The 26,074-nt window shown below is 34.5% G+C and overlaps 5 protein-coding genes across 6 annotated transcripts; 2 read left to right on the forward strand and 3 right to left on the reverse strand.

Annotated features, from left to right (window-relative positions):
- Positions 1–2,037: 2,037 nt before the first annotated feature.
- LOC109161453 (proline-rich protein 4-like) lies at positions 2,038–11,359 on the reverse strand. Of its 2 annotated transcripts, XM_019309861.1 has the most exons (4): positions 11,298–11,359; positions 11,253–11,266; positions 3,076–3,262; positions 2,038–2,956 (listed from the first exon to the last, which is right to left on the reverse strand). In XM_019309861.1, exons 3-4 carry the CDS (start codon positions 3,242–3,244, stop codon positions 2,535–2,537), a joined length of 591 nt encoding a protein of 196 aa, XP_019165406.1. In that variant the 5' UTR covers positions 3,245–3,262; positions 11,253–11,266; positions 11,298–11,359; the 3' UTR covers positions 2,038–2,534. The 2 variants fall into 2 exon arrangements, with proteins under 2 accessions (XP_019165406.1, XP_019165405.1); XM_019309860.1 differs by lacking the exons at positions 11,253–11,266; positions 11,298–11,359 and having other exon boundaries at positions 3,076–3,325.
- Positions 9,937–11,266, reverse strand: LOC109161452 (proline-rich protein 4-like). The gene is made up of 2 exons (XM_019309859.1): positions 11,072–11,266; positions 9,937–10,969 (listed from the first exon to the last, which is right to left on the reverse strand). Exons 1-2 carry the CDS (start codon positions 11,238–11,240, stop codon positions 10,236–10,238), a joined length of 903 nt encoding a protein of 300 aa, XP_019165404.1. The 5' UTR covers positions 11,241–11,266; the 3' UTR covers positions 9,937–10,235.
- A 2,127-nt stretch (positions 11,360–13,486) lies between the features above and the next one.
- Positions 13,487–17,072, reverse strand: LOC109161441 (translocon-associated protein subunit alpha-like). Its single transcript, XM_019309841.1, has 8 exons — positions 16,921–17,072; positions 15,880–16,050; positions 15,738–15,788; positions 15,444–15,532; positions 14,719–14,796; positions 14,165–14,368; positions 13,968–14,045; positions 13,487–13,810 (listed from the first exon to the last, which is right to left on the reverse strand). Exons 1-8 carry the CDS (start codon positions 16,979–16,981, stop codon positions 13,766–13,768), a joined length of 777 nt encoding a protein of 258 aa, XP_019165386.1. The 5' UTR covers positions 16,982–17,072; the 3' UTR covers positions 13,487–13,765.
- A 2,984-nt stretch (positions 17,073–20,056) lies between these two features.
- Positions 20,057–22,141, forward strand: LOC109161439 (transcription factor bHLH121). The gene is made up of 5 exons (XM_019309838.1): positions 20,057–20,342; positions 20,671–20,798; positions 20,884–21,011; positions 21,111–21,590; positions 21,672–22,141. Exons 1-5 carry the CDS (start codon positions 20,215–20,217, stop codon positions 21,825–21,827), a joined length of 1,020 nt encoding a protein of 339 aa, XP_019165383.1. The 5' UTR covers positions 20,057–20,214; the 3' UTR covers positions 21,828–22,141.
- A 1,341-nt stretch (positions 22,142–23,482) lies between these two features.
- On the forward strand, positions 23,483–26,057 carry LOC109161440 (putative ER lumen protein-retaining receptor C28H8.4). The gene is made up of 6 exons (XM_019309839.1): positions 23,483–23,817; positions 24,491–24,690; positions 24,906–25,046; positions 25,177–25,257; positions 25,553–25,677; positions 25,778–26,057. The coding sequence occupies exons 1-6, from the start codon at positions 23,595–23,597 to the stop codon at positions 25,824–25,826; spliced, it is 819 nt and encodes a 272-aa protein (XP_019165384.1). The 5' UTR covers positions 23,483–23,594; the 3' UTR covers positions 25,827–26,057.
- The last annotated feature ends 17 nt before the right edge of the window (positions 26,058–26,074 follow it).

Raw genomic sequence — 26,074 nt, forward strand, 5'->3', positions numbered from 1 at the left:
TCTGTTTTTTTTTTTTTTTTTAAATATGAGAATTCTCATTAACTTTGCTATAACCATAAGCAGAGTTGTTATACCATGGACCAATGTAGACATGGTTCTAAATGACGTATAAATTATGTATTTTTAGTATTAGAATGGTGAATTTTTAGAATATAAATTGTGGTTCTAAGTCAAAACATATAATAATCGTTGGGTCGAGAGAGTATTTTAAATTGATTGATTTACAAAAAATTTGATTAAAGTGTTTGTTATTAAAATAATAATTTAAATTAAAATCCAATCATTCATTAAATTAAGTTAACGTTTTAATATATATATATATATATATATATATATATATATATATATATATATAAAAGTAAAATCCTCCTATTTCATTTTCTCGTCCAAACTTTTGTAGTAAAACTTATTTGGTAACCAAATGTAAAATAGAAATTAATTAAAATTTATTAATTGATAATATTGTTTCCATATTCACGTATTAGCCTAATTGGTAATATTTTTCCTTATATTCATTTATTCATTTATTTATGTTGAGTATAATTATATATAAAGATATAGATATGTATACTAACATAAAATTGTTTCCAACTCTAATGTTTATACTTGCCCAGGATATTTCTCCATTTGAAGACTTGCAGAGCTATTAGACTGCAATTGGTGCGCACTTATATGAAGTTCCATAGAGAAAGGGGAGTGATTACATAAAATCTAGAGAGTGCATGTTTCACGATAAAAAATTGACTGGAAATATAAAAAGAAATGAATATTAATAGTTGACTGCACATAAAAAAAATGATTCATAATTGATTAATATGAAAAAAATAAATGATTTTTTTTTGAATGTTACTGGCCCTATTACAATGTAGTATCTGAACAGATACTTTGGCCCTATTACAATGTAGTATCTGAACAGATACTTTCTCAACCTACTGAAATACAAAGAACCAATAACGCCTCCACTGAGGCTCAAACTTGCAACCTTCCAAATGGAAGTCCAACCCGGGTACCATTAGACCACATAGTCTTGGTAACAAATAAATGGTTAGATCATTGCATTTTAATTAAAAATAGAACGAAAACTAAAATTTGACGGAAATATTTCAATAATAATTCTACATCATAAATAGTAAATGCATATTTTAAATAATATTAAAGATAAATTAAAAATGAAACGGAAATATTTCAATAATAATATATATATCATCAATTAAAAATTAAACGAAAATTATGTAAAAATATCACTGCATATGATATTATAATTGACTAAAAATATAAAAGAATAATTTGTTGAAATGAATTTGATATTACTAATTGACTTAAAATATAAAAGGATCGTTAATTGACTAATACTCTACATTATATATTTTCACCCGAGTCACCAATTCTGATGGATTGAAGGTGTTAGCTCTATACGATGATGGACAGGATTGCGTTGCTACTACCAATGTCGTCTACAAAGAGGTTTCAATAATGTGTAAATACAATCGTTGATATTATGTTTTTTTAAATGATAAAATTGCAATATATCTAGACAAAAAAATATATATTCCACACAAATGAATTAAGATAGCAATTCATTCCTATAACTGAGTTGCTAGAGAACGAACGCATTTGCCTAATTTATAAAAAAAAAAATACTAAACAGTGTGATAAATAAAATCTCAAAAGTTACAGCACCGCATGCGTACATCTACACATTAGCTATTAATTTGAGCAATTATTTGCTCAAATTCAAACAATGATAACATCAAAACACATAAATAATCCAAACCATATCTTCAATTGCACTATATAATATTTGATGTTCTAATTTAAATAATTATATATCAAACCAAATATTTTTAATATATTATAACAAATCCATCCCGTGCATCGCACCAGCGAAAATACTAGTATTCATAAAAGAAAATGTTATCTAGCTAATCTAAAGCTTTTATTCACTTTATTGAGCTGATCAAAGTTGAAATTTAAGGATTCTAATTTAACTTGTAGGGACTCGTCCAATTAAAAGGTTGAAAGATGAGATAATAATAATGAACAAATTAAACAACTTAATCAAATTATCACATTTAGTCACAATAATATATGCCTAGTGGCATAGAAACTTATTATTACAAGCTTTGATTGAAATGACAAGCAAACTAGCTTAGCAAATTAACCAAGAAGAGGGTTGAATTTGAATCCAACAAACACATGCAAATAAGTAGAAAGTTGCACTCCGATCCATGCACTAATTAACATAGCTGCATCTTTAATATAATCTTCTTACGCTACTTTGCTTTTATTGTGCATGCAAGATGAAATTTTCGATGAAGTTGAATCACAGCATATAGAGCCTAGCTAGCCAGGGGGTGGGCATGGTTAGTTTCTTGAAGGGAGGAATATAAACCGGTGACTTTGGCTTATTTGTGGAAGGGAATTGAAGCGGCTTAAATAATGGGTAGGTTTGGAAAGGGCTTGTAAATGGGAACGCGTGGAAATGTGTTTGGGTTATATATAGATGGGAGTGGGAGGTTTGTAAACTGGTGGCTTTAATTTGGTTTTGGCTTGTACGCGGGAGGTGGAGGTGGATGTGGATATCGCCTAGGCTTGGATTTGTATTTGGGAAGTGGGGGAAGTGGGGGAAGTTTTTTCTTAAAGGGTAGGGGTGGGAATTTGATAGCTGATGAAGTGCAAATGGCTGCCGAGAATTTGAGTTTCCCGGCGGCTTCAAATCCCTGCTGCTTTCCACTACTTGTTTTAACAATCTTGGAAGCTTCAATGGCGTTATGTAGGGCAGGACACGGTGCAGTGTGGAGCTGAGCATAACACTCCTCCTTCAATCCTCCGCCGCCGTGTTTCACAATCTCCGCCGGCAACGACACTTCAAACTTGCCGTCTTTATCCAACTTCCCCATTCCTCTCGTCCGCATCTCCCCATTCTCCAGCTTGCACTCAATGCTCACCCTAAGCTCTGCAACCATATATATATATATATATATATATATATATATATATATATATGTTTTTCTGTTATGTACGTAGTGTTGTTAAAACTAACAGATCAGACAAAATATAGATATAGATATGTACCAGAAAAAGCTTGAGTAGTCTGAATGTTGTTCTCCTTGCAATCACCACATTCTCCGAATCCAACAACCTGGACTGTCTTATCATCAGCGTAGCAGAAACTCACAACTAGGAATAAAGACAGCAGAAATCCCAGAAGGATTCCGCGGCGACAAAGGGACTTGAGCCCCATTGTTACGATGATCTGATCTATACAATAGGATCTTTAGCTTATTAGCTTGGCTTTAATTTGGTGACTGGTATCACAAGCCCTTAGCTTGGATATTATTTATAATGGAAGCTAGCTAAGAAACCCTCGCCGACACACATTATTGCCCGAGTAGTCTCACCATTCAACTTCACCACGTTAATTTTTGGCTACTTTAACCGGCCCCATGCTTGATTGAGATGATTGGTATATATGCGAATGGTTAATATAAATATATCATACGGGGAAAATTTTGGTATCTAAGATTTTCTAATATAATATATATTATTATATATTAGAGACTTAAATTAAGTGATGCTTTACTAGGTTTATTAAGTAATATAATTTCGTTGAACTGAATAATTAAAAATATAATTATTAGTCAAGTAAATTATGTGTCTAATATATATAAAACTTATTGATGAATGTAGATACCCGGGCGAAGTCATCTTGACATCTTGAGGTTGTAGGGCCTTGGCACCCCCCAAAAAATATATTTATTTTATTAATATTATAATATTTTTTTGACCCTCACTCTATTCCATCCAAAAACAAAATTTGTTTTATTACTATTATAATGTTTTTTTGGCCCCATTCAAAAGCTTCCAGAGTACCAGAGTTTCAAAGTAGCTTCCAAGGTAATTTTTTATTTCTTCTTTTTTTTTTTTTGAGGAAAAATTTAAAACAAACCATACGCTCAACCACAGATTCGAACCCTGGCCTACCTTTAAGCCAACCATGCGCTCTGCCAACTAGGCTAAGTCACATTCTATAAAGTTTTAAAGTTTTGATTTTTGATTTTTGATTTTTGATTTTTATAAATTACTCTTTATTGAATTATTTGAGATGAATTTGTACGTCCTCACGCACAACAAAAAGTCTACATATTGTAGTTAAATGGGAGCTAACTCATCTTTTAGAATACTATGCATTTACTGCTAAGGGAAATGAAATACATTGTAATGGTTGGCCCCCTGCACTAACAAATCCTGACTCCACCCTTGTGCAGATATACATTATATAGCATCTTCAGTTTACTCTACTCATGCGGCTCAGAAATACCAATACATAATTTAGGATTCTGAGTCAAAACCACTAACATTATTCGGTCTGCAAGTCAGACAACACAACACGAGATCATATCAACTATGGTCGGAGATTAATACGTACTGATTCTGCATTCTAGTATTCTACTTCCGCTATTACGATGTTAGGTTCCCCCAACAGCGTTCGAATAATCGTTAGACTACAGATATATTTAAACACTTTCCGAATCGTTAGACTACAAATATATTTAAACACTATGTAAATGATATTAGGTCAATGAAACCCTTTGAACACTACCCAAATTAGATTCAGATTAGTTTTACGGTGATAAAATACATTATTGTATTAAATATTCTAAAAGGTTAATTAAGATTAATAGAACACAAATGACAATTTATATTTTATTTTTTATATTATCAACTATTGACGAGGGTTCAAGGTTTATAATTTAATAATAGACACAAATCGGTTAATAATAATAATAATAATAATAATAATAATAATAATAATAATAATAATAACCTAAAACGCGTCCATGCATGTGCCCATGAAGGAGAATAATTGTCCCACATGGGCAGCTCATCAACTGGTTATAGAGGTGAAGCTTTAGAAGAATGATCAGGGATCGAGTCTCACCAGCAGCAGTTGCAAAGGTCTAATCTCCGTGAGTGACACTAAATATGACCACGGTTTTGATTCCAATTTCGATTCTGAAAATAAACGAATCGGAATCAAAACCTTAATAAAAATATAAGGGGTCGTTTACTACTAGAAAAATGTTCTCTTTTTTAGATATATTCATTTGAATGAAATGTATATGAATATATAACTTTTACTTTGAATTTTAATATATGTGAGATTTCAATATCCGATAGGATCGAATTTGTATTATGATATAACATAATTAAAAATATTCGAACTAATAATCTATTGAGTTCAATCAAAATCTAAAACATTATATAGAATTTAATTCTTAATTTTGATAATGTAAATAATGTCTAACTTTAAAGTGTAAGCAAATAAATTATGTTTAAATAAATAAAGTAAGTAGAAAAGATAGAAGATAGTGATAAGTAAAATAAGATGATAATGAATGTAATCATACTAATGTGGTTATAGTGACATATAATAGATGATATATGATTATGTTTTCCATTTCGAAAATAGTTTTTAAGTGTGTTTCAATTTTTTAAAAATTCCCAGAAATTATTTTCAGTTTTGAAAAATAGAAACAGTGTTAGTAAACATGTTTTTTGTTTTCTATTTTTCAGTTTTCAAAAATTTTCAGAAATTTTCAGTTAGTAAACGGTCCCTTTAAGGTTTCAATTTAAATTGCTCGGTTCTTACAGTGATATTTTTTAAAAATATTGTACGTTATGTTTGTTGGCTGCTAAGTCTTTGCGCTAGTCTTTGTTGGCTACTGCACGCCAACAAAGACTAGTCGCAAATGCCATGGAACTGATGGAAGCAGGAGCCTGACCTTTGCGCCAGGCAAACTGGCCAAAGTGGCCAGTAGGCCACTGGCCTAGTGGCCTACTGGCCATTTTATTTTTAAGATACCAAATTGCCAAAAATGGCCAGTTGGCTTTGGCGGCTTTTGAAATAATTAAAATATGAAGTTTGAATTTTTATTTTTATTTTTTGAAAATCAAAAGCTAATTCTTTAATCATAAACATAAATGTTTACAATACAAATCGTTAGAATGATAGTGCATTCTTTACAGTCAGACATAGAGACAAATTTTCTAGCAATGTTATATAAAATTTGAAGCGCGGACTATTTTATAAATTTGAAGTCGAAGTTGTTGAATGAACTCGGTGCTTCTTCACAGATCTGGTCAAACATAGCCAAGCCTAACTCTGATGTGACCATTTTATCATTCCACGCTTATAGGGAGAACTCGCCAAAGAAACGAGAGGGAAACACTCGCCAGAGAGACGAAAATAAACTAGTCAAAGGAACAAAGGGATAACGTAGAACCAAAAGATAACAAAATAAATGAAAAAGATGATAGAAAACATGTCTGATCTGGAGAGTCTCTCTGACGCCTTCTCTGAAAAAACGATCGGAGATAATCTAAGATATAACGCTTATTCCTAAAACAACCAGAAGATGGAGTCTACTAATGGCACCGCCGGCTCAACCCTCCATTAGAGGGTCAGTCACCAGCGGGAGGATGGAGTCGCAGGGCCTTTACTTGAATTTTTATTTTATTTTTTAAATTTCACGGTTCGACGGTTCCGATCCTGGGTCCAACAAGGCACGGTTCAAATCGAACCGTGATCATGACTAAATGACGCTGGCTGATTTGAGTGATTTCTCCACTACTTTGTTACTTGAACGTGTTTGTAATTATTTAGGATTAAATCAGCACACAACTATAAACAATCTAGATTGGTTTATTTCCAGCGATATGTTAGGATCACAAGACGTGTTTCACTCATTCAGATAGTGACTACAAGCTTTCACATTAAAAAATTGAATGCGCACAACTAATTGATTTGTGTGTAATCAATTTTCATATACTTAACTCATATTCGTATATATGCATACACATGAACAAGTAATAGGTGATAGATGTTAAATGATGAATGTTTGTACATACAATTACGTGTAAATGCAACACTCAATCTGTCATCCAAAAATGACAAACACCCTCTAAGACACTAACTTATGGGGAGATCAATTAAATATACATGTAATCAATCAATCAATAACGGTAATTAACTTCTTAATAAATGTGTTCAACTGTATATTTTCAATCTGTAAACCTATTTAGTAGGTGCTTTCATTAATTGGAAACTATATGCCTTAGGGTCAAAGTGTCAAACAGCTTAACTACTGGCCTTACCCATCCTGCCATACTAATTTAAAAACTGATATATTTACTCTCATACGATATAATTTATGTCTTATGTTTAAATTTTATTAGACAAAAAAATAATTAAATGAAAACTGTGACTCACTTTTTCTTTTGTTAAATTAATTAAAACATATTATATTTGTAAGAAATAAAAAGTGAGAATTTATATGGACTTAATTGCATGTCTTTTGAGTTCAATAACCAAATTGTATTTTCGTGTATAATTCAATGGTCCAATGTATCAATAATTCATAAGAGCAATAATTGTAATTTTAAATTAGTGACTTTTTTTTTTTATTTTAAATATTGTTTACCGTAAATCACCGGGTTTTGCTTATTGAGTCTTTACTAAAAGTGGTAATAATTTTATTGAGTTGATATAAAAAATGTTCCCGATTTTTCTCAATTTCGTCCTAAACGGCTTTAGTGACCTAATGTAATGTCAAAGTTTTGTATTTTTGTTCAATTTAATCCTCCACAGAGGATTAAATTGAACAAAAGCACAAAAGTCTGGACTACATTAAGTCACCGAAATCCTTTAGAATGAAATTGAGAAAAACTATTATTGTAGAAAACATTTTGGATATTAACTCTTATTTTATTATTATATGTTATAACACTGTGCACTGAATAGGAGATGATGGAGGAGTGTATACTGTATAGTCACATCAATAGTTATTTGGTATAGCTGCAATGTTGGGAATTCCCGGGGCCGGTGTGCTTCTTCACGAAATTCTCGTCGCTGAACTTTGATCCGTAGATCCACTCTCCTCCGGTGCCATTTCCGGCAGTGAAATACCCACCCTGGCACATGAAATTGGGGATCACACGGTGGAATGTGGATCCCTTGTAGTGCAACGGCTTGCCTGACTTCACAACGCCTTTCTCCCCGTGCAGAGAGCGCGGAAGTTCTCAGCCGTCTTCGGAGTTGTGTCGGCAAACAACTCCATCACTATACGGCCGGCCGGCTGGCCGCCGATGGTGACATCAAAGAAAACTTTAGGCTTAGCCATCAAATTTTCTCACCAACACCAAATGCTCTCAAATTGTTAATAGATCCTTGTGCTTACTGTTTAGGCCATGAACGGGACTTTATTTAGGGAAATGCCGTATAGAAGCGACACGTGTTGCAGGTAACTTCAAATTTCATCGTGAGTAGGGGATAGTTATGCTGTGCATCCATATGATACGGATGCAAAAACGACATCGTTTTATTAAAAACGCACATCTCACTTAAAAAAAAAATCAGGTTCGATTCCTCTCAACAGCATTACGTTCATTCTGGAATTTTAGTTCATTGATTCTGGAATTGTAGTTTATCGATTATGGGATTTTAGTTCATCGATTCTGAAATTTTAGTTCATAGATTCTGGAATTTTAGTTCATTCATTCTGAAATTTTTAGTTCATAGATTAGATTCTGGCATTTTAGTTCATTGATTCTAGAATTGTAGTTCATCGATTCTGGAATTTTAGTTTATCGATTCTGAAATTTTAGTTCATATGTTGTTGCTGGGAATCGAAACTGATATATTTTTTTTTAAAGTGAGGCGCGCGTTTTTAATAAAATCACGTCGTTTTTACATCCGTATGCACTATGCATGGTGCATACGGATGCACAGCATAATTTGCCGTGGGTAGCAGTGGATCAATTGGGTCGACATCAGCCATGTCCAATATGGTATTTGGTAAGATCCAGGCCCATATTTCAATCCATGCTACAAATAAATTATAGCCCATTATATTTGGCGTGGGCTTTGGAAAAATTTCTCATTAACTTTTCTATAACCATAAGCAATGCTTATATCACGGACCATGTAACATTATGGACTTGATAGAACAAATTGCTAGGTGCCCCTTTTTTTTTACCTACAAGCTGCAGTAGCGAGCCAGCGACGAGGTAGAGGCGAGCGGCGCTCGACGGCTGGAGGCGAAGACAGTGCGATTTTTTTAGGGTTATTGCTCAAAAGACGTCGTTTTGAGCGAATAACCCCCCCCCCCCCCCCCCCCCCCCCCCAAAAAAAAAAAATCATGTAAAGTGTCTTCGGGCGGCTAAGCGGTCTAGGAGCTGCCTAGACGCCCGGGCGCAGAGAAGGCCGATTTCGATATTGCGCCTAGGCGCAATGTTTACAATATTGCTATTGAATCTATTGATACAAGTTTATTTTAAGTGTATTATAATTTCATTTTGACTTGTACAACACTAAAAATGTATCTAATAAAAATAAATATATTTTGTATATTAAAAATAAGCATATTTTAGTGTTCACTACCTTGTAACACATAGACCGGGTGCATAATATAATTTGTTAACCATGAGAGAGACAATGTGATCGATTTGACATCTCATGAAGAATAGTCACAATTATAGGTTGTAAATGATCCGTTGATGTGATCTTTAATTGGACCACTTAAAATGGATTGAAAAAAAATTACTGTATGTAATTTTTAAAATTTATTCAAAATAATTGTTAGTTTAAAGTGGTTGGTAACTACAATGTCAAGTGTTAATCAAAAAATAATTGCAAAGAGTATTTTAAATTGATTGATGGACAAAAAACTAGATTAAAGTGTATGTTATTAAAATAATAATTTAAATTAAAATCCAATTATTCATAAAAGTTAACGTTTTAATATTCATAAAAAAAAATGTCATCTAATCTAAAGCTTTTATTCACTTTATTGAGCTGATCAAAGTTGAAATTTAAGGATTCTAATTTAACTTGTAGGGACTCATCCAAAAGGCTAAAATTAAAGACAATAATAATAATGAACAATTTAAACAACTTAATCAAATTATCACATTTAGTCACAATAATATGCATAGTGGCATAGAAACTTAATACAAACTTTGATTGAAATCACAAGCAAACCATCCAAGAAGAGGGTTGAATTTGAAGCCAACAAACACATGCAAATAAGTAGAAAGTTGCACTCCGATCCACTAATTAACCTAGCTGCATGTTTCTACTACATCTTTAATCTTCTTACTTTGCTTTTATTGTGCATGCAAGATGAAATTTTCAAGTTGAGTCACTGCATATAGAGCCTAGCTACATGCAGCCCCTAGCCAAAGGGTGGTGGGCATGGTTTCTTGAAGGGAGGAATATAAACCGGTGGCTTTGGCTTGTGGAAAGGAAACGGCTTAAATGGTGGTTTGTAATAAATAATGGGTGGCTTTGGAAAGGGCTTGTAAATGGGGACATGTGGAAATGGCTTTGGCTTATAGACGGGAGTGGGAGGTTTGTAAACTGGTGGCTTTGGCTTATATACCGGGGTAGGAGGTTTGTAAACTGGTGGATTTGGCTTTGGCTTGTACACGGGAGTTGGAGGTTTGTAAACGGGTGGCTTAGGCTTGGGTTTGTATATGGGGACGTGAGGAATGTAAACCGGTGGCTTTGGTTTGGGTTTGTAAATGGGGATTATGGGGTGTGGTTTTGGTTTATAAAATGGAAAAGGATGGGGAAGTGGTTTCTTGAAGAAGGGTTTCTTAAAGTGTGGCAAGAAAGCTGAAGTGCAAATGGCTGCCGAGAATTTCAGTTTCCCGGCGGCTTCAAATCCATGCTTTTTTCCACCTGTTTTAACAATCTTGGAAGCTTCAATGGCGTTATGCGCAGGACACGGTGCAGAAGAAGATGCAGTTTGGAGCTGAGCATAACACTCCTCCTTCAAACCTCCGCCGTGTTTCACAATCTCCGCCGGCAACGACACTTCAAACTTGCCGTCTTTATCCAGCTTCCCCATCCCTCTCGTCCGCATCTCTCCATTCTCGAGCTTGCAGTCAATGCTCACCCTAAGCTCTGCAACCATATATATATTAACGTAAGTTTATGTTTTTTCTGTTGTGTTGTTAAAACTAGCTAACAGATCAGACAAAATATAATATATATAGTTATATGTACCAGAAAAAGCTTGAGTAGTCTGAATGTTGTTCTCCTTGCAATCACCACATTCTCCGAATCCAACAACCTGGACTGTCTTATCATCAGCGTAGCAGAAACTCATAACTAGGAATAAAGACAGCAGAAATCCCAGAAGGATTCCGCGACGACAAAGGGACTTGAGCCCCATTATTGTTACGATGAGGAAGAAATTATATTAAGCAATATAATTAATCCCCCGCCCCCTCAGCCCACGTACGTCTCCCACTATAACTATATGCAATAGAAGCTTTAGCTTATTAGCTATAGCTTTGCTTTGGTGACTGGTATCACAAGCCCTCGGATATTATTTATAATGGAAGCTAAGAAACCTTCGCCGACACACATTGGCCGAGTGGGCTCACTATTCAACCTCACCACTTTAACCGGCCCCATGCTTGATTGAGATGATTGGTAAGCAAATGGTTAATATAAATATATCATGGGAAATTTTGGTAAACACAAATCGTTTAATGTAACATAAAAAAAAAAAAAAAAAAAAAAAAAAAAAAAAAAAAAAAAAAAAACAAACCTAAAACGCGTCAATGCATGTGCCCATGAAATGAAATTCTAAAATGATAGAATGTGTGTTAATGAGAGCGATTTGACAGGCATGGTCACTTTGTATTCATATACATTTAAAAATAGAATTGAACCCACCAATTATATTGCATGCAGAGGCAATGAGGCTGACTGATTTCCCCACCACTTTCTTACTTGAACGCGTTTGTAATCATTTAGGATTAAATCAGCACACAACTATATATAATTTAGATTGATTTATCATTCTCGATTAGGATTATAAAACAAATTTCACTCAAAACCTACATTCTGATAGCGACTACAAAGTTTCATATTAAAAAATTGAATGAGCACATGAAGAAGTAATAGTTAATTGATAGATGTTAAAATAATAAATATTTGTATATACAAGTATATAGTACATGTAAATGCAACACTCAATCTGTCATCCAAAAATGACAAACATCACCCTTTAAGACACCAACTTATGAGGAAATCATTTAAATATACATGTGATCAATCAATCAATAACGTAATTTGTATAACAATACATCTCCAATAAAATAAAAAATTAAGCCACCTATATTGCAAAGAGCCATTCTCCACAATAAATGAGGTTTCAAGTTTCAACTGTATTTCCAATCTGTAAACCTATTTAGTAGGTGCTTTCATTAATTGGAAACTCTATGCCTTAGGGTCAAAGTGTCAAACAGCTTAACTACTGGTCTTACCAAATAGGCAAATGCCAATCCTGCCATACTAATTAAAAAACGATATATGTACTCTCATACAATATAATTTATGTCTTATGTTCAAATTTTCTTGGATAAAAAAAAATTACTGTGACTCACTTCTTTTTTTTTTTGTTAAATTAATTAAAACATATAATATTTGCAAGAAATAAAAAAGTGAGAATTTATATGGTGTAAAATTTTCTTATTATATATTATATATTAGGGTCTTAATTTATTAAGTAGTTTAGTTAAACTGAATAACTAGAAGTTGTTAAATAACCAAACTCCTATGTCTAATATAAATCTGGATTGATAGGATACAGGATATTCATTATACAACACATTCAGTTTAGCTCAGTAGACACCAATATACCATCTGTGGTTGGTTCTGAATCAAGTGTAGGATATAAATGACTAATGGTGATCAGCTTGAGATCAACAAGACGTTAATTATGAGCGGAGATCAACATTACTTCCACTTCTACGAGGTCAGGTTTCTTGTTGATGATTATATTATTCAATTTCTGCAATTCAGGATGCATAAATGTCAGGGTAGTTATAATTATGATGAAGACACACCATCAAGTTCACATGGGTGGATTCACTTTGTGTCAACTGAATTTTACTCCCCAAGTGTCCCCTGGCCCAGGGTACGTTAGAGTATAAATTTATAATGCACCAATAATTCATAAGAGCAATAATTGTAATTTTAAATTAGTGACTTTTTTTTATTTTTAATATTCTTTACCGTAAATCACGTGGTTTTGCTTATTGAGTCTTTACTAAAAGTGGTAATAATTTTATTATATATGTTATAACACTGAATAGGAGATGACGGAGGAGTGTATACTGTATAGTCACATCAATAGTTACTTGGTATAGCTGCAATGTTGAGAATTGTATTAATTATGGTTGTTTTTCAGTTATGGTTATGACTAAGAAATGTGAAAATACTACAATCCAGAAAATGATATGCAACTGATTATGTGTGCTTTTAAGTGTGGTTTACTTAAATAGCACCTCTCAAGACAACACACTTTTGACCCCCCACCACCACCAAAAAAAAAAAAAAAAAAAAACTAATAATTCAACAATTTAGAATAATTGGTAAGGGAATTATATAATAAAATTATATAGGATATGAAGAAAAGAGACGGAAGTGTCGCCGACGCCAACCAACAACCATTCAAGGAAACGAGGAATAAGCAACTAATAAACAGGAATAGTGTGATATGAAAGTGTCTTTAACAAAAGTGTTTCCTGTCTATCTCAGCTTCAGACCAACCAAAAAATGGGTAAGGTGGTTTCTTAGTAGCGCTACAACAGCGGTGGAGGATGTTAACTACCTCAATATCGAGAACTATGAAGCTTTGCCTCAAACGACTTATGCTCGTTACAAGCTAACTCAAACATTTCTCCTTTACTTCTTCTTTGATTTGGACTGAGACTGGGCATATGCAGTTCCCTGTATATAAACCAGTTGTATATCATACCGCATATTTTGAAGTAACATCCCATTTATAGCAATTTTCATGAATGTATATCAAACCCATTTTAGAAGCATATTCAGAAATGAGTGTTTGCAAAAAAGAAATGAGTGTGGATATGTGTGAATAACAAACCTCCAGCCATTCATCCATCGAGGCATCTGTTGTTCCAGTTCCAACTTCAACCTTTGCCTTCGGAGCCCTCTTGGTTTTCTAAAGAATGGGGAAGAAAAATAAATGCTACAAGCTTAGAATTTTCATTAGGCCAAAAACTTAGGACAATTATACAAGTATAGGATGGATTGATCATGTAAAATGTAATATCTAATCACCTTTGACAAATTTTGAATTCGATCACGGATCCAGAACCCAAGAAGGGCAACAATGGCAACTCCAAGACAAAACAAGAAAACAGACTCAACACTGAAAAGGCCTCCAGGCTCAGTGACTTCAATAGTGCTATTGTAGAATGTGTTTTGATAAGGTTGTCGGTCTATTTCATAAATAATGCTTCCAACAAGATCAAATGTTCCAGGCTGCAATAAGTAATAACATGATGTGTTTGAGCTAAGAAAGAAAGGATCTAAACAAAAATAATAATTTTGAAATAAGCATTTTTTTGGAATAAATAAGGGCATGCAGTTCAACAATCAAACTTACCAGGGGCTAATCCAGAACTTTATAAGAGTGGGGCAAACTTAGTAATATAAAGATTTTCTAAAATTAATTGACTAGGGGGAAATCACTATAAAATATAAATTGTAAGTTACATAATAGAATTTGTTAAAACTACATTGCTATGCATAATATAGTATAACTTTCCAAAACTGAATGGGCACAAGCACCCCCACTACTACTAATGTGGATCCACCACTGATTAACTAACCTGCAAGAATTTGCTCACACCAAATATATATGGAAGTGTTGCTTGGGCAGAAGGAGGAACTGTTGCGTTGCTAAACCCCTAGAAAATGCAAGAGAAGTAGTGAAGTTTGTTATAACTTTGAAGCATGTAAAAGAAATGTGAAATCCCAACAGATACAAGTTAACAGTGGATGCAGCCTTCCACCTAAATCTATGCATATCCCTTTGTTCAAAAGAGAATTCCACTTAGAAAACGGCATATGAAATGGAAGATTTTTTAATTACATGCACAGCAATACTGATGTCCAAGGCATAGAGAGCACATTCTTACTGCTAAATGAACAATTTGCCTCAGTACACTACATATCAGTTAAGGATTCAAAAACCACAGATTTGAGGGTTGAGATCGATGCAAACTTAGGTTAGGTTCATTTGCTGCCCACCTCTAACACATAATCCCTAATGCAAAACATGGTTCAGTTCACTTCAGCATTTCTTTCTGGACGAGAGTTGATGATATCTTTCCTTTTTGGTAATTAACAAGAAATATCTGAGCTATAGCACATTTCTAGGAATGGCATATTCCAGTCACAAAGACCCAAGCAGTTGAATTACTGAAAATCCTCAGGTATGCAGGTCTACTTATCATATCTTAATACTCACAAACCCATGAAAGAAATACCATATACTATATTGGAGTCTGGTAACCATGCAAAAATAATGTAAAAGAAGGACTGCAGCCACTACCTGAGTAGTGAGATTTTGAACTAAATAGCGATGATCATAAGGAAGATGAAGAGTGGCCCGGATTGCTAAGACATTCACTCTTGATTCCCCTGTTTTTACCATCCAAAAGTTATGGAAAATAAGCATTAAGCAGCATTCATGCAATACTATGGAAAATACTAAAGAAATAACTTTGGATTTATGGCAATAAAGGCATCGTAAAGAACGGTAGACAATAAGGGAAGACTCGCAAGAAAACCAAATGCTTTAAAATGAACCAAAACCAAAATCAGAGCACCAAGCAACAGAAATTACCATCATTTTTCATTCCAACTAAAAGTTCGCTCTGCTCCCCAGCTGTAACAACTGAATAAATAAATAAAAGAAAGGTCAAGCAATGCATTTCCCAAAGAGCAAAACTAGAAACTTCACAGAACTCGAACACAGAAGTACTAACACTTAGAAGGGTTTTTGGGGAAAACACAAACTGTATCAACTCCAGGAGCTGGACTTAAACTTTCATCGCCAAAGTCTTGAACATCCTCACCAACTATTCCAAGATCTCCTACTTCCTCAGTACCATCAACTACTTCAGCTTCAGCTTCAGCTTCTGATTCACATTTAGTAACTAGCAAGCAAAAGAGAAAAACATTAGAAAACAATAAAGAATCCAAAGAAAACATTAGTATAATTTCCAACAACATATTTATAGTCAACTCATTGAATCAAAAATTAAATATTATATGAGAATGAATGTCATTACCCAAAATTTTATTGAACTGCAAAATGCGACTTGCTACAACAATGATATACTTACTGAAATGGTAAGAAATCTAGAACAACTCAAAGAAACTGTCTGATAATCTCAATATAATATGCTTTTTATTAGGACGGATTTAGCTAAATGCATTACCTATGTTAATTAGATGACTGAAGATTAACTGAAAGCATAACACTAGAATTACCATGTCAAACAAAAGCCTGACTAAATCAACACCCTTTCTTGTTTTCCTGCCAAATACTAAAATTTTTGGACATCAAGGGTAAGACACCATTTCTAGTTTCCTTTTTGGTTTCTGAAAGCCAGCTCTTGTTGGAAATGTTGCTTTCCTTAAAGGTGACGTGATTTGCCAAATATAAAGCAAGCAAAAATGAATAGTATTTTCCGATCCACCATGCTGCATGGTTGCAGACTCCATGAGTTCATGAGGCAAAAAAATCAATTGACATGAAACGTATTTCGAAGGATCAATTCCAATCAGAGACAAATGCATGCGCATCTATAGAAACTAGCATAATTTAGATCCGCATGATCTAAGAAAACTCTAAACTCGTTGGAAACCTGACGAATCGAAAAGCTAGAGAGCAAAATTACAGAGAAATGTGCAAATATTTGTCTTGAATGGGCATAAAAATATAGATATTAGAATGTAAACATGCAGATAAAGCATTTGAACAGAAATTTGGGCAGAAAAATGTCAGGATCTGATAAGCATACCTTGTAAAGATGAGGCGGAGAAGAGAATGAGAGCGAAAATGAAGAAAACCCTAATCGTCATTGCCGAGGTAGGAAGTATGCAGAGGCACACAGTCGCGAGCGATGAGGTTCGTGAGATGGAAAGAAAAGGCAAGGTGAAATTTTGACGATCTTCTTTAAGGAGTTGACCAACTCCCAGCCCATACACCCAATGGTCTGGTTTGGACACAGGTTGGTTTTTTTTTTTTTTTTTTTTTTTTTTTTGGACACAGGTTGGTTTAATCCTTGATCTATCAACGATTTGTTAACTGACCAATTTTTCATTAACATTTAATATGATTTATTTGTAACATTATTTTTTGGAAAAAGTTACAAATAATCTATCCAACTATTTGAGAAATATCAATTAAGCTACTGAATTTGAAAAAAAAAATAAATTAATCTATAAATTTTTTAAAAAAAAAGTTGCAATTAAAATTTTTAATAGATTACTATATGGTTTCTGCGGATTGGATTGTCATGTGTAATTATGTTTTATTTTCTTCTTAATATCATACGCGAAATACATGTAAGTATTTGACACAATTCAAAGTCAATTTTTACATCTCTAATCCATAAATAGTCCGGCTAGAAACTTCGTCACCAGAGACATGTCGACGATGAAGTTGGGCATGTCGTCGCTGGCGCCTTGCAGATGCTCCGCTACAGTGCTAACACGCACCACCGCACTGTAATATTCTCTATCCATCAACCTAGGTTCAAGATCATCCTCACCATATACAAAGTTCTCTTAGAGTTTTTTGCACTTTTAGTCCCACGACTATAGTGGCACTGGCAGAATTGATCCACGACTTTTGAACCTTGCAATTTTAGTCAACGACTATTGATTTTTTTGCAAAAATGGTCCTTCCGGCCACTTTTCCGTCAAAATTTCACCGGAAAAAAAAAATTCTCTATTTTTAGCCGGGTTAAAATTGACATTTTACTTATCTCAAAAAATTAAAAGAAAAAAATTGATATTTGACTACATACAATATTACTAGGCTACATACTACTGCCCCAGGCGGCGGAGTACATGTACCACTCCAATGCTGCTGCCGGAGCCCGGGGAACACCACGACCGCTCCGTTGCTTACTGACAGCCCTGCCTGCTCCAGGAACTCCGCCGCCTGGGGCAGTAGTATGTAGCCCAGTAATACTGTATGTAGTCAACTATCAATTTTTTTTTAAATTTTTTGAGATAAGTAAAATGTCAATTTTAACCCGGCTAAAAATGGAGAATTTTTTTTTCCGGTGAAATTTTGACGGAAAAATGGCCGGAAGGACCATTTTTGCAAAAAAATCAATAGTCGTTGACTAAAATTGCAAGGTTCAAAAGTCGTAGATCAATTCTGCTAGTGCCACTATAATCGTGGGACTAAAAGTGCAAAAAACTCAGTTCTCTTACTATCAAAAGTTGTCATCGTCCACCGTGGCACTCTCTCCTACCCCAGAGCTTTTTTACTATCCAATGGCTTCATCGTCCCTCTACAACTCGACTCACTAGAATACGTCATGGAAACACTCAACAAAGCACCATAACCAAACCTTAATCGTCTCTCCCCAATCCCACCAAAACGACAATGTTCCAGAAACTATGTACATCAGAAATCTTAACTATAATATAGCCATATGGTTTGGTGAGCAATTATTGTAACAATAATTGCTCACCAAACCATATGGTTATATTATAGTTAAAATTTATTTATTTATTTATTACATGGTGCATAAAAATTCAAATTAACTTTAATTCATTTTCATCTCTCTTGCCTCATCCAATCCATCCAAAAACTCACAAATAAACTTCAATTGAGATTATTTTATTGAGGTCAATCTTAAAAATTTAGTACATAGTATTTAATATTATAAATTTTTAAGAACTTAGTAAAGTACAATAGTAATTGAATTTTAATTTTCAGAGTCACCACGGATCAAATTTTAGACCTTTAAGATTTCTAACAATTTTCAGAGTCACCACGGATCAAAATTTTTAGACCTTTGAGATTTCTAACATTTTTAAGAGTCATCATGGATAAAAAATTTTAGACCTTTGAGATTTCTAACAATTTTCAGAGTCACCACGGATCAAAATTTTTAGACCTTTGAGATTTCTAACTCTAGAAATCTCAAAGGTCTAAAAATTTTTATCCGTGGTGACTCTGAAAATTGTAATTCAATTACTATTGTAGTTTACTAAGTTCTTAAAAATTTGTAATATTAAATACTATGTACTAAATTTTTAATATAGTTTAAGATTTGTAGTAATCACCCACCTTAAATACCAATTCTTATTTAAATTGTAAATATATTTATGTTCATAATTTTATCGTAGCAATTCACACATAATTATTAAATAACAAAATTTTTATATATGAATAAACCTCATATAGGGTATATTTTTATAACATATTTGCCGTGCATCGCACGGGACAAATACTAGTTAGTTATAGAACAACATAACTTTTGATGATTATTTATAAAAGTTCGAGGTTCAAAGAAATCATAGTTCTATACAAAGCAATTTTGGATAATTATTTACATAACAAAATAACTTTTATTCGTGAACACATTACAAGCTTTAGCCTTTAGGCGACAAGATTTTGGGGACAATTTACATAATATTCGACAAAGTTGAAATATAGAAAATATTAGGCCTTTTTGCCTTCATGCCCACCTATTGATTTCATCAACCAACGAAGTCTTCCCAATCTTCATCAACGAATGCCCAGTTCTTCTTCAAGAAACTTTTAGAAAATATATTAGTTATCTTCGTACATCGTTGACAAAACTTTCGTATTCTTTCTGTATCTCCTCGTTGTGGCAATTTGTTGAGTCAAAGCTAAAAACATAGGCATTACACAGTTGCAAAATAATTTATTGAAATTATAAGTATTTATATGATTTTTTTTTTTTTTATAACTTCTTGAGAAACTATCATATTAAAAGTAAAAGGTATGTATGTTGTTGGCAATCATTAGTGAGTTGCATATTCATCCACCCTTGATATAAAATTATTTAATTTTCTCAAACGTAACGCGACCTTGCAAGTTAAGTGCTGCATTGAAAACCAGCGGCAGCAAACGCGGTATTGAATAAGAATGTGGTTAAATATTGCAAATATAGAATTGGCATGGATTAAAATACAATAAGAGGAGAGTTTCGCGGCGCAATTGAATATCGGAGAAGTTTGGCAAGGAATGAGGATAATGGATAAACCCGATAGCCCACTAGTCGCGAATCAATAATCTCACACAGGTCACACCAATCATCGCAGCCATGGATCGATCGAACCACGACGCCGGTGCTTTTTATCAGTCGATTAACGCCCCGAGCACATCGTTACCGGAATTCACCCAGCACCCTCTTCCTGATATCAGCTTACATCGGTTACCTCCCGATTGCAGGTTCGCACTAGCTGTGTATGCATGAATTAGGGATTGTTTCTCTTTGATTATCGGTGTTTAGTTTCATATTAACATGTCGTAGTACAACAATAGGTTTGAGGTGGACAGTTTTTACGATTATACTCAGATGAATGTTTGCTGAATATTACAACTCCTTAATTGATTGCTGTTACTATATTCGATAAAGTGAATGAAAGTGGAAGAAAATGTGGTGTTACCATGATTTGAAAGCCGTTTTCCTGGTGTTCTTAATTGGTTGTATTAGTTGGCTGCCATTTGTTTAGCATTCCTTTATGCTTACTGTTCTTTCATCTTTTTGTGCATATAGTGCTAAGGACCGCCCAGAAGCAGAACTCAGAGACTCTATTGCTGCACGGAAAGTGCAGAAGGCTGATCGGGAGAAATTGAGGAGGGATCGTTTGAATGAGCAGTTCACAGAATTGGGAAACACTCTTGGTACACTAACTTCTCTTTGATGAGTGGTTGTGCTTTTTGAATGTCCACAGGAATTTTAATATCCTGCACCAAACTTCATGTGCAGATCCTGATAGGCCTAAAAACGATAAAGCCTCTATTCTCACCGATACCATTCAAATGGTGAAGGATTTGAGTGATCAAGTTAGCAGGCTTAAGTCGGAGTATGCAGCTCTTACTGATGAATGCCGTGAGGTGAGCTCTTGACTTCCTGAAGTGATCTTTTACCCTTCTGTGATGTAGTCATGTGTCTCGTTCCAGTATATATTCACTGGCCGCTTTTGTCCCAAACAGTTGACTCAAGAAAAGAATGATCTTAGAGAAGAGAAGTCCTCTATTAAATCTGATATTGAAAGCCTGAATGCTCAATACCAACAAAGACTTAGGACTATGTATCCATGGGCTGGGATGGATCATCCTTTAGTCATGCATCCTCCTTCATACCCATATCCAGTGCCCGTGCCAATTCCAACTGGACCAATTCCTATGCATCCATCAATGCAAGCTTACCCATTTTTTGGGAATCAGAATCCAGCTGTTATCCCCAATCCTTGTTCAACTTTTGTTCCGTATATGACTCCAACAACAATCATTGAGCAGCCATCCACACACGTCTCTCCAGCTGTTCAACCCAGTAGTAGGACCCATGGTTTAAGCAAACAAGATTCTAGACACAAGTCAGATCAAGAAGAGAGCAGGATTGAAAGAAGTGAGGGCTCAAATGAAGTTGCAACAGATCTAGAGCTCAAGACACCTGGATCTACCTCGGAACAGGTTAGGGAAATGTTTTGTGAGTTGAAGGGAAATCTAGTAATCTCGTTATGATTTATATATTGAACATATCACTTTATGTAGGAACTCTCATCTGGACAAAGGAGGGCTAAAAAACGGACAATGGAGAACAACAGCCTCACAGATGGAAGTTCTTCTAGTAGGTGCTCATCGTCTCATAGTGTACAGGCGTTTTCATCAAATAGTGTAGTTGGTGACTCAAAGAAAGACGAGAAATGAAGGGAGTAGAATAAGAGCCAGGTTTTCTACAGTTTATACCTTACCTGGTTTTCTTTTTTACCCAATTAGCTATTCTGTATCACAATACATTTGATTAGTGAGGCGAGGGTATTCCTGCCACAACGAGTAGCCCTTAATTTGCTATTTCTTGTAAGGTATTTTCCTTGTACTCTGAAGTGGGTGTGGGGAAAGTTTTCTTGTCTTCATGTATTTCAACTACTACATACCTTATAATGGTCTAACTTCCTTGTATCCATGTATTTAATGTATTAAAAGATGCCCCAAATGATTGACAATTGTAGTTATTCTTTTGACTTGTTAGACAATCCCAGATTGAGCTGCTTTTTGGATTTAATAGTGGCTGATTCATGTGATCTGATCTTATTAGGTGCCAGTCGTTCATCCGTTGCAAAACCACCGAGTCGGCAAGAAGGTGACCAAATTTTTAACTACTATACTTAAAACTTACCAACTCGAGTTGCCTTTAGTTCATGACTTATTGACTTAGCCTAAAACCCGTATCTCCAATTAATAAAGCATTCTAATTGTCTTATTTAGTAAACCACATCTTACATTCTTATTATTAAAAGCAACTTAACTTCGCTGTATTTGTTAAACTAAAACAAGCAGAGTACAAAGTTAATTATAGTACTAAACGAACTAAAACCACATACCAAGGAAAGTGGACTGGTACTGAAGCAAGACGAGCAACAAAATGATGAATGCTGCAACGCCCCACGGCGAACTCCCCTCGGATGGCCAGATGTACATTATTCTCTGACGAGCCCATGGCGGTACACTGAACATCCATTCCAGGTTTTCTGTACTCGACAGCCAATGCGCGGCGAATAGCAACAGCAGAGGCACAGGCAGTAGCACCCAACCAAAGCCTTCCTTGGCGGACTCAATCACGACCTCGTAAGAAACGAACCATTGGATAACAAGAAAGATGCAAACGACTGCTAGGACTAGAAGAACTGGGTATGGTAGAGGGTTCAAAGAAAAAGCATCGAGAAATGAGGAGGCCATGCTTCTTCTGTGGTAATTCATGGTTGAGTAAAGAAAATTTTTGAAGTGTCGTTGGACTCGTTCAAAAAGCCAACTACTAGTAGGGATATATACAAGTATAGCTAGTAGTGTAATTTGATGTAACAGATTATAATTTAATGAGCTTGTATTATATTCACAAATTCTCTGTGTTTTGACTTAAAAACACAATTTATATTGTAATATTTTTTTTTTTTTCTTTTTTTTTTTTGTAATAGAGTCAGCAGCATTAAGAAAAACACAATTTATATTCTAAAAATTTACAATTTTGATATTAAAAATACACAATTTATATGTCATAAAGTGAACCATGATTCATGGTATAACAACTCTGTCTAATTTCATGTCAAAATCTCTTTCTTGATTAACCTTTTTTTTTTTTTTTTTTTCTTTCCAATATCAATTAATGTTATTTTCTAGTATAATATTGTAATTTAAAAATAAAAACTCTTAACTTGAATAAATACATACTTAGAAACAATTTAACTAATCTAGGTAATTAGACAATTAATTTAGTAACCACTTCATTACAATTACGTCAAAAAAGGTGTAGGGGTGGAATTATAGTTGTAGAGATCCTATCTAACACTCAATAATATATTTTCCCCTAGTGTATGCTCACCACTTTGCTCTAAACCATTATTATCGCTAGCTAAGTGCATCTTTTACGGGATACAGCATAGAGGTTGGGACACAAGAAATAAGCAAAACAGCGGCAATATGAGGGCTCCTCGGAGACCGATCCACGTTGTGTTAACATGGCTCCGGCGACAACCTCCAAAGGTGAAGGCTTTCCTGGCCGTGATCACCGGCATGGCGGCGTTGGTGCTGCTCTGGGCTGTTGTCCACGATCACGACAACATCTTCATCGCCGCTGAGGCCGTTCACTCTATCGGAATTGCCGTTCTCATCTATAAGCTCATGAAAGAAAAGACTTGCGCCGGTAAATTTAACTTCCCGTAATTCTTTTCAGCTATTATCACACGCCGGAAGGAGAAAAATTACTTCTTTATTCTGGGATATGCTAATTTCAATGGTCTCATAAAAAAATTGATTTTTTTTTTTTTTTTTTAAATTGTTGGTTCCTGGGTGAATTGAGGGATTAATAATTTAGGTGTTTCTTAGGTTAGATGTGACTATGTGAGGGTTGTTGGATTAAATATACTAAGTATCATATATAGACTTGGTAAACGGAGAAATAGAGTTGTTATCATCAGTTATTTAGTTTGATTTGACCTAGGTTTTGTTGACCTTTTTTAATTCCATTCTCCAGCAAAATCCATGCAAAGTTGTGTGGGAAGTTAATTGCTAATAAGCTCTGTCAAATTTATGAAAATATGGGGGAAATCTTTATCTTTTCAGCTGATTCGAGCCTTTGTTGTTAGAGCAAAGGTTATAGTTAAGCTAAATATTTTTTGTGCTTGTACATATTGTTAGCTGAAGGAAGAGATTGAGTCTAATTTTTCTTGGAGACTGCACTTCCATGTTATTTTTCTAATGTATGGGACTGACTGTAGAGTGAAGATTTGGGAATATTCTCGTGGCAATCAGGCATCCTGTGCATTCTCTTATTTGTTTCAGTATATTGCTAATCAGATACTTGGAAATCATTGCAGGACTTTCACTCAAAACCCAGGAGCTCACAGCAATGTTTTTGGCCGTTAGATTGTACTGCAGTTTTGTCATGGAATACGACATACACACAGTGCTTGATTTGGCTACCCTAGCTACAACCTTGTGGGTTATTTATATGATTCGTTTCAATCTAAAGTCAACTTACATGGAGGATAAAGACAATTTTGCAATATATTATGTGGTAAGGGTTCTTGATGTTCATGTCATTACACTCTTTCAGTGTGTTAAAATCAAATTTTTAGAGAAAGACAATTCTGAATCTTTTGTTTGGGCATTTCTGTTAAATCAGAATAATGGAAGAGGGGATGTACTAAGTTTTATTGACACATGCAAATTATATATGCGCTGTACAAGACTTTATTCTTATGGTCTTTTGATAACTCTCATTCTATGTAGGTGGTCCCTTGTGCTGTTTTAGCTCTTCTAGTTCATCCAGCTACATCACACCACCTCGTAAACAAGGTTTTCTGGGCTTTCTGTGTATACATGGAGGCAGTTTCTGTGCTACCTCAACTCCGTGTCATGCAAAACACCAAGGTATCTTAGGATTTAGGAACATGTTGATTTTCCTTCCTATTTTCTTCTCTCTCCCTTTTCAGATGAAGGGAGGGTGTGGGGTTGTATAACATGCTTATGCACAGCTTATGATCTTTGTTGGTGTTCACAGATTGTTGAACCGTTTACTTCTCATTATGTATTTGCGCTGGGTGTTGCAAGGTTCTTAAGCTGTGCTCACTGGGTTCTACAGGTTTGACTTCTAAACTTTATATGTTGTTAAATTGGGCACAAAATTTGTAACTTTGCCATAAAAAAAGTGAGTTAGCCTTGTAAAATGATTTTAAATTTATTAAATCAACTCATCAGACTTTTCACAGAATCATAGGGTTGTGTTTTTAGGTAGTAGTGAGTTTGTTTAGCAGTTAGCAATATCACCTTTATCCCTTAAAACTGATTTCTTGTCTATATATCTCTAGCTGTGAAGTACTGATTGGTTGAGTCACTTGAGTGATGTATTAACTTCTTGTTAACCGTTGATTTCTCAGGTTTTGGACAGCCGTGGTGATCTACTAGTGGCATTGGGCCATGGTTTATGGCCACCGATGGTTCTAATATCTGAAGTTGTTCAGACCTTCATCCTAGCAGACTTTTGTTACTACTATGTAAAAAGGTTTTAAAAACTCTGTTGCTGTTTTTTTTTCTTGTTCTTCTTCTTCTTATTATATCTATACTAGAACGATTTATTGATTCTGGGGTTGTCATTTTTGCAGCGTTTTTGGAGGACAGCTTGTTTTGCGCCTTCCTTCTGGAGTAGTATAGCTGTTGATAATAGCATCACACTTGACTGGAATTATGGAACATATCACTTTGTTCGTTTTCCTTTATTCTTTGATCTGTACAATGTTCTACAAAATTCACTCTTGGATATCTAAATTCAGTTCATTTTCTGGAAATGATGGTAACTTATAGGAGCTGTGATCTTTAGCAAGAATGTCTTTCACTTGTACACTTCTCCCTTGTTTTTACCCTGAATGAATGATTAATGCTACTAATATCGAGATCGTATT

The sequence above is a fragment of the Ipomoea nil genome, unplaced genomic scaffold (assembly GCF_001879475.1).
Source record: "Ipomoea nil cultivar Tokyo-kokei standard unplaced genomic scaffold, Asagao_1.1 scaffold2922, whole genome shotgun sequence".
NCBI classification, from domain to species: Eukaryota; Viridiplantae; Streptophyta; class Magnoliopsida; order Solanales; family Convolvulaceae; genus Ipomoea; species Ipomoea nil.